The sequence below is a fragment of the Tubulanus polymorphus genome, chromosome 3 (genome assembly GCF_964204645.1).
Source record: "Tubulanus polymorphus chromosome 3, tnTubPoly1.2, whole genome shotgun sequence".
In the NCBI taxonomy this organism is placed as follows: domain Eukaryota; kingdom Metazoa; phylum Nemertea; class Palaeonemertea; order Tubulaniformes; family Tubulanidae; genus Tubulanus; species Tubulanus polymorphus.
Genome location: NC_134027.1, coordinates 23,949,880 through 23,958,009, shown reverse-complemented (window position 1 = coordinate 23,958,009; position 8,130 = coordinate 23,949,880). Strand labels below are relative to the sequence as shown.

The window sequence follows — 8,130 nt, the reverse complement described above, 5'->3', positions numbered from 1 at the left end:
TGGATGCAAATTGAAAATTGAACCCACAACTGTGGAAATACACATCATATCATGAATATGTTGAATGTTGATGAATTTCAGTTTTTGCGATTATAGTTCTATACATTACAGCCCTGTCGAGTCAAACCTAAAAAAAAAACAACCGTTAACTGAAACCAGGAAAATTCGAATCGATATTTTCCTGTTATTGAACCAAAATAATAGAGGTCTTCAATACTTTTCATTCTAAAATGCTTTAATTTAGCCTCTGTTATATTTGCAATTCGATTGAGGACCTAACCTAGCGTTTCATATGAATAAATAAACCGTTTAATCACGTCCAGATAATTGATAATAGTCGCCCACAGCCGGTATCGACTATTTTTTTCTGAATATATTGAGGTTTTGCGAGAGGAAAGGAATACTTTTACGAATATAGAACTGGGCAGGTATAGAAATTTACCCATAGCATTACGTGTTTGTAGTTCTTACGTCTAATATAGAAATTAAGTAGAATCTGAATTACATTTCCTATGTGAATAGAATCTCAGAAATGACCTATACAGTAATTGGGGAGATGCCATAAATGTTGATATCCCTTTCAAATAACAAGGTACCGGGTAATAACATATTTTGGCAATATTTTGGCATGAGACCACAATTAGGTTAGTAGCGTCAAGATGCGATGGGCAGGACCCCCAAAATAGAAACTAATGAAAAAACAGATCCGCGTAAATGTTGCCATAGTTCAATAGTAGGTTAGGCAACAAATTACGATTATATATCCGTGGATCTGGGAGACATGCTGATGGAATATGGGATTCCCTGGAATTTTTTTGCCTGGAGCTAGGGTACCAAACACGGTGGGGATTCCCTTCGATATTCGGCTCGGATCTGGTATACCTGTACTGGGACACCCCTCTATTTGTAAAGGTTTGATTATTTCATAAGTTAGGTTGGCTGTGTGGGATGAAAACCACTTCAATGCGCAGCTAGCCTAGCAGACATATGCAGAATTTCCCTTGGATTTACGCGCTTTTATTTGAATTTAACGCTAGAATTTCTTATTTTTACTATAGGATGTAGACAATTTTGGAATCGTGGTCTGAGCCCTTCTCAAATCGTGTGAGATTAATGAATAAGTTTGTATCTTAACAGTCTCGTAAACGAACCATACAAAGATATTTGTAGGACTATTACGAACGTTGATAGTCACGGATTTTTTGTCACGAAAATTTTCGAACTACTTCATGCGTTTCTTTTCTCAAATTTCAGATAGTTAATAACAACGCCAACAAGCAATTGACTTTCCGTACGTCCGCTTTAATTAACGAAAACGAATTTGATTTATACGTCAGAGATGTCATAATCATCAGATATGCAAATCATTGTGGTCACAAAACATCCATAGGTCCCAATATGGAAGTACTACATAGGATATTTAAGAAAGATGTTCATTTTCATAGCTTCGTAATTTCAGCATTCAACGTCCCCTGGTGGGGCCTAAACGTGAGTGTAGTAATCACGCGATCTCCACGATGCACCGCGACAGAATGGACGTTTCAGGGGCCTTCCAATCATGTGACCAATAAAAGGGTGTAACCATATGCTCGGGACATTCCGGATTAGATGATTTATTTGAACATTTTTTGATTGGAAATGAACACGTGTTTAGCCCACTATTAAAAACTTATCGTCTACACTACACATGTATTCTGGGTTTCATCCTAGACATTCAGTTGAACACTACCTACAAACATCGGACATTTTATCGACACACTTTCAAAAACTGATCTTCCACATTTTACATGTATTCAAAACCTCACCGGAGGCCTCAATGCACAACAAACATCAAACAGAAAACGTCTTAGCAACACACTTCCAGAAACTGATCATCCTCATGCGTTCAGGACTTCGCCCGAGACATTTTTCATTGAAAATGAACTTAAAACACTACACATTAGACATTACATCAGCGTGCATTCAAAAAGCAATCATCCACACTTCATTCAGATATTCTGATTGAAAAACTACCAATACCAGAAATTTTTCATTAGCACACTTTCAAAAAGTAATCTTGGTCAATAGGTATATTTCACAAAAATTCATCTAACTGGAAAATTAGATATTTGAAAATGAATAATTCTAGTTTGTAAATCTACTATCCAGACATTGAAATGCACAAATACAAAAGATACTACTATTCTTGTCGTCTCCAGCGTCATAGAGTTTTACAAATTAACAGTAAAGTGATAATGTAGTGTTAATTTACTGTAAATTTCGTTCAAATTTCCAAATTAATCTTCACTAGAGAAGCTGCCAACGTCAGAGATATAATAGCATTAAAATATAAGTCCCACAATATTACGAAATCGAAAAGAGTTTTAAGAATATCGGAACGATAAGAGTTATTGGGAATCCGAATTTTCGTATATCAAATATACAAAAAGGAACGCGATATACACTATTGCGACATATAACTAGTAGAGCCCTGCCACACTAGACCGAGTGCGCAGCTACACGCGCAGCTTAGATGATGTCATTATCATCCAATCAGGTATCCCGTTTCATTTTAACCCGGGTTTTCCCATTTATAGTTCTTCCGCGAAATTTACCTCAGCAATTATAACGAGCAATCTGATTGGTGCCGCAAGTTTTCGTGCGGCAAAGCTGCGCATGTACCTGCGCACCCGGTTTACTGTGGCAGGAGACAGAAACAGGTTTCCGAGCTTCACCGAGCTTTTAAACGAGAAACAAGAAACATTGTTTCGTCAGACAAGGTTTCCGAGACCAAACATGTGTCATTCCATGTTTCTGTGTTTCCCTGGTTCTGTGCATCGTCTGCGTTGGGTTTGGGCCAATGTGAACGGTTCTGAAATCGGTGGCGTGACTCCGTTGATACCTACAGTTTGCGTCATATGAAAACAAAATACTCTTATCATATGATAAGAGTAGTAATCAAGTCAAAACATTACGGCCAAGCAGTTGTCGTGGCCGAGTGGTTAAGGCGATGGACTAGAAATCCATTGGGATCTTCCCGCGCAGGTTCGAATCCTGCCGACAACGAACTTTTTTCTATTCGCCAGGTGTGGTGGGTTTGCAAGAGACACCAATTCAAAACAAGTCAAACGACATCTACCAGCATGTGGAAAGGTCAGAACGAATGGCCTTAGACTTTTTTGCAATAGGAGCCATTTCGTCCATGGCCTTATTCAACATGAAGATGACTTTGAGTTACGTATATGGCCTGTTCGAGTAAATGAGGTACCAAACCAAACTGAATAATGTGCTGTGAGCAGGGGGCCAGTTCCATGGTCGAGACTTAAGTCCGAAAGTGGCCTTCGTTCAGTTGTCAAAATCGACTAAGACACACATACACTTACTATCATTGATGATTATTTTTCTGATAGAATTACAACCATTTATAAAAGCAACAGTACATAAATGAAAGAGTAATAATATAAAATCATTTCTTAATATTGAATAATTTATATCAATTTTTCGATCAGGCTAATGAGATGCCGTGTGTGTTGGGCTTAATCTTAATGCCGCCTCCGAAACTCCAGCAAATACCGCACAAACCAATGCATCGAGATACACGATGAAATTCTGTCCACGTGTTCGAGAAGTCAAAACTGGCAGTCACCAAGATATAGATATAAGACAAATTGAAGACTAAATAGGTACAATGAACGATCGTTCATAAGCGCGTCGCGTCCCCCTGGTGGCAACATTCCAGAAATAACTTACGAATCATTTCTGCGTATTTCAGCGCAAAATCGCGACCGACGTCATCAGTTTGGTATTGAACGTTAAACGACAACCTGCCGTCAATCGTCGCCACGATTATCGTAAACGGAGATACCCTAGTATCGAAGTTATTGTAGAATAAATGAATCCTAGCATCGCGAATCGGTCGTTCGAGATTCGCGTTTTTCAACACGTCGAAAGAACCCCAATTTGTGACGATCAGATCAGCGATATAAGGCGGACTTCTTGCAATCGGATCGCGAGATATCAGTTTAGCGGTTTTGCAACTTTCGAACAAAAGATTCAAATCATTTAATTGATGTTCGATCTCTCGTTGGGTGTTCCTAGCCACTTCCCAAAATGTTGACCGATCTGATTCGGCCGGGATCGGGATATCTATATTGTAGACATTTCTCGTAGTGTAGTCTCCTAAATCGCGTTTAGTTATATCGGTACAAATCCTCGGATATCTGAGATTGGCGATCACTTGTACGATAACGTTTTGAATCGCTGGTATCTGTTTTTCTTCCAGCATCTTCGTCAAGGCCGTCGCCGCTATTGTCACGATCGGAGCGTTCACGCGTAAACCTTTCGCTCTTGTGGCCGCCACCATTTGCGCCGTCTCAGCCTCGTCGAAATCAATTTCGATGTATTCGATGGTTCTTTTCAATTCTCCGTGTCCGCAGTTCTCCTCGGGAACCAGGTTTAATTTGCTTGTAAGATCTACGGCCGGTTTGGGCCGGAAATGACGATAAAGCCCGTTCATATAGAACCGCACTCTATCCCGCATAGTCAGTTTAATATCAGACTCCATGTAATAATCTCGGCTAGGTTTTAAAGGAACGCTTTCCACGTCAGTAACTGACTTTTCATTACTAAGATGATAGTCGAGTATTTTGATGAAATCTTTTACGAATGTCACGACGCTTGTCCCGTCAAAGATCAAATGTAAGCCGACCGCCACGAATGTGTATTTTTTACTTTCATCGTCATTTTCTGCTTTGACCGATTGGAGCATCGTTATTTTCCATAAAGGTCCATTCTCGTCGAATACCGTCACCAAATCCTCGTCTGCCAACGTTCGATAATCAGTCGCTGCCGATTGTCGAAAAACGATCGTTTCTTCTTCCATTTCTTCGATGAATTTCATGACGGTGTTTTTGCTGGTTACGATTTTGGAAATTTTCGCTCGTAATATCGGATGACGTCGATAGATGTGACGTAAAGACGTTTGCACCGTTGTAACCGGCAAGTCGACCTCGCTGACGAAGGAAAATATCGCCCAAGAATGACCGGTGGCTGCGTCATTTTCGTTCAGGATTCCGATTTCGTGACAAGCCAGTTCTCGAGCGAATCTACCTGAAAATATGATAATGGATTCTTTTTTATAATATTGTACGTATGGGCTTGTCGGCAGGGGCGGAATCATTACAGGCGGGAGCACAGGTAACACGTGTTCCAGTCGCAAGTTTATCGTGCCCTTTTGAAACCAAGATTCAGCTAATATTCTCTTTGATGTCCGTCAAAAAGTATCTGGAAATTGTATAAAAATGCACTGGAACTTTTAATTTTGCAAGACAAGACCCTCGACTTGGCGTTGCCCTCGCGTGGATATATTGCCCTTTCTGTATGCCCTTTCCATTTCTTTGTGCGCCTGTCAAAGTCTGCCCCTAGATCGGGCCCTGATGGAGTGGGCGGAGAGACGATTTTCGTAAGTCGGTCATGTAAATTCGTTGCGAGCGGTCTCTCCCATGCAGTCGCAACCGGCATAAGCGCTCCCGTTCAAAACCTTTTGCTTCTTCGTAGCTCGCAAGGCTGGTCTAGGTTACCCCTATGAGTGGGAACGACGGTTTGACACTAACAGGTGATTACTCGGTGGCAGATCCAGACTGAAAGAAGGGGGAGGTTCCCCTGAAAAGGCACAGCCGTGGTTTGCGTCCTGGCGAGTTCCGACGAATGGGGGTTCTGGGGTGCTTTGAGAAGTACGTGGACTTTCGTCATTTATAGTGTCGGGTGGAATTTATTCATTATTAATCTATTTACTCTCAAATACCCCCTCCCCCCTCGGTTCCGCCCTGTTACTATAGATATAAATGTCGCCGTGTAGGCGGAAGTCATGGGAACCCCGCCCAACCCGACAACCGATGATTACCTTCAACGCCGATGACGTAGGAGGCCTACGTACGTACATACCTGTCGCTGTCACCCGACTGATAGCATCTGCCAGTTCCCGTTTGTTGATTTCCTTCGATCTTCGAAAATTCAATCGTAGCAAAAGGAACCAGATTACAGGAGAAACCAGACACGCTAGCACCAGCGCCAAACACTCCATTATTACTGGGGGTGCATATACTGCGCTTTGTAATGTTAATCACGCACTGATAATGTTGTCTTGTTTATGTTCACCGGGACCTCAATATATGTCAGCATATAAAAATTAATCGGTTATTACATAATACGTATAGTTTCCTGCATAACACATAACACACCGAGGACAGATCTAGGATTTTTTGAAAGGGGTGCTCCTGAAAAATTGGAATGGGCACATAATTTAAGAAAGGGCAGATTTGGCAATGCGAGGGCTGCGTGTGTGAAACCTGTGGGCTCTGGTGGCCCTCGTTATAATGAATATAGGACGAAAAGGGGCTTTTCTGACCCTTGTCAGGGAGTTACTTTTTAGTCTTTCATAAATTTTCTTTGCCAGAAAAATACGATGCTTTTTTGAGGGCATTTGAATTTTGAAAGGAAAGGACCAGTCCACCGGGTCCAACTCCTAAATCCGCCTTTGCACACTCGAATTTTGAGCTAGATAACAACACGAATTTCGACCTAATTAAAACGAATTCCAACATAATAGGTCGAAATCATGAACAAAATTATCTCGTATGTCACCAACGGGCTTCCGTAAATACGCGATGAACGACGAGCAAAGAAAATACTCTCCTCCAATTTCATCGTAGGAGTATATCGAATTATGGTAGGCCATGTGGAGGGAAACATTATTTGTTTACATGTATCGTATACAATGGAGAAAAATGGATATTCAAAAACATAACAAAGTTACTTTCAATATACGAACTATTTACAATGCCGGTACACTAGACTTACGGGGGGGGGGGTATTTTTGTTACGAAATTTGGGGCTTTTAGTATATCAGTTTTGATAGTATCTGAATTTTGGAACCACGAAGCTCAGGTGCGCCATCTAACGTAACTTGATGTAACTTAAAATTCCCGGCCGTTGTTGCACAGGCGAAAATCTCCCGTTTCGCCAATTTCATCATATCCTTGCGACGTACTTTAAAGACGCCGGAATGGATAAGCTCATTCACTAATGATAATTGTTTTTAGTTAAAAACAGGGATTGTTTAAGAGAGACTTTAAGCCAGTGTCAATGGTGCTTAGGCCTTTTTCGATTACTTGGAGTACGTTTTTTTTCAAGAAAAAATGGGAAGCGAAGGGAAAAATAAATAATTCTTTGTAAAAGGCGCTTTACAATGGAAGGGAACAGGAAAAGATATGAATGGATTTTTTCTAAAACTTTTTGAGTATTTTTCACATTAAAGTTGTCGTGAAAAACTCACTTTTTTGCAAATCACGATATCGAAAATTAAAATGAACATGATTTTTATAAGTTACAAAATTGTAAATCAAGACGGACATAACCAAAAATATATCCTTAATTGTGAGGATAAACACGAAGGACTAAATTTTTTAATTTTATGATTTCAGGATTTCAGAAGGCAAAGCGTAGGCCTAGTCCAAATAATTTCAAAATGGCCTTATTATGACTGACGTAAGTCGAAACATGAATTCAATCACTAAAGTTCAAATCCTCCGTGTGGGACTTAATTAATTCATTTTGATAATTTGCTCGTTTTAACTTAATGTACTCAAAATTAGCCTGACCAAATTATGTGATCTAATAAATTTCTTTCTTTTCTTATGTATGTTTTCGCTGTTAGATACTAAAATAGCAAGTCTGTTCTTAGGTTCGAATACGTATTTCACGTTCACGTCCCTCGGACCCCCCTCCCACTGCTTTGAGCGTGAACAAATTCGCGATCCCCTTCGACACCCTCCTCTGCGCTCCCTCCTTCCCCCTCGCTCCCCTCGAGCTTGTTTATTTTCTATTTACTCAGCAGGTGCGCGTGACGTCACGAATCGGGACCGAATTACTCTTTACGAAAACAAAGTATCATGCGCGCGATAAAAAAACAAACCAGATTTCATCGGATCTCACACCTATTCCGACCTAAAAACGGCTTAAACCGGCGTTATATCTCACACGAGAAGGCGAAATATGAATCGATTGCGTGGATACTATCCGAATACGTCGAAGTAGCGATAAAGCTGGTATGGCGCGCGTATGGATGTATTTGTATTTACGGTGGTGATTCGC

General features: G+C 40.6%; 1 protein-coding gene and 1 non-coding gene across 2 annotated transcripts; one reads left to right on the top strand and one right to left on the bottom strand.

The window, feature by feature from the left end:
* Positions 1 to 2,963: 2,963 nt before the first annotated feature.
* On the top strand, positions 2,964 to 3,045 carry Trnas-aga (transfer RNA serine (anticodon AGA)). The gene has a single exon. It is a non-coding gene; the product is annotated as a tRNA-Ser (tRNA).
* A 325-nt stretch (positions 3,046 to 3,370) lies between these two features.
* Positions 3,371 to 6,094, bottom strand: LOC141901818 (uncharacterized). The gene is made up of 2 exons (XM_074789308.1): positions 5,923 to 6,094; positions 3,371 to 5,088 (listed from the first exon to the last, which is right to left on the bottom strand). The coding sequence occupies exons 1-2, from the start codon at positions 6,059 to 6,061 to the stop codon at positions 3,680 to 3,682; spliced, it is 1,548 nt and encodes a 515-aa protein (XP_074645409.1). The 5' UTR covers positions 6,062 to 6,094; the 3' UTR covers positions 3,371 to 3,679.
* Positions 6,095 to 8,130: the final 2,036 nt, after the last annotated feature.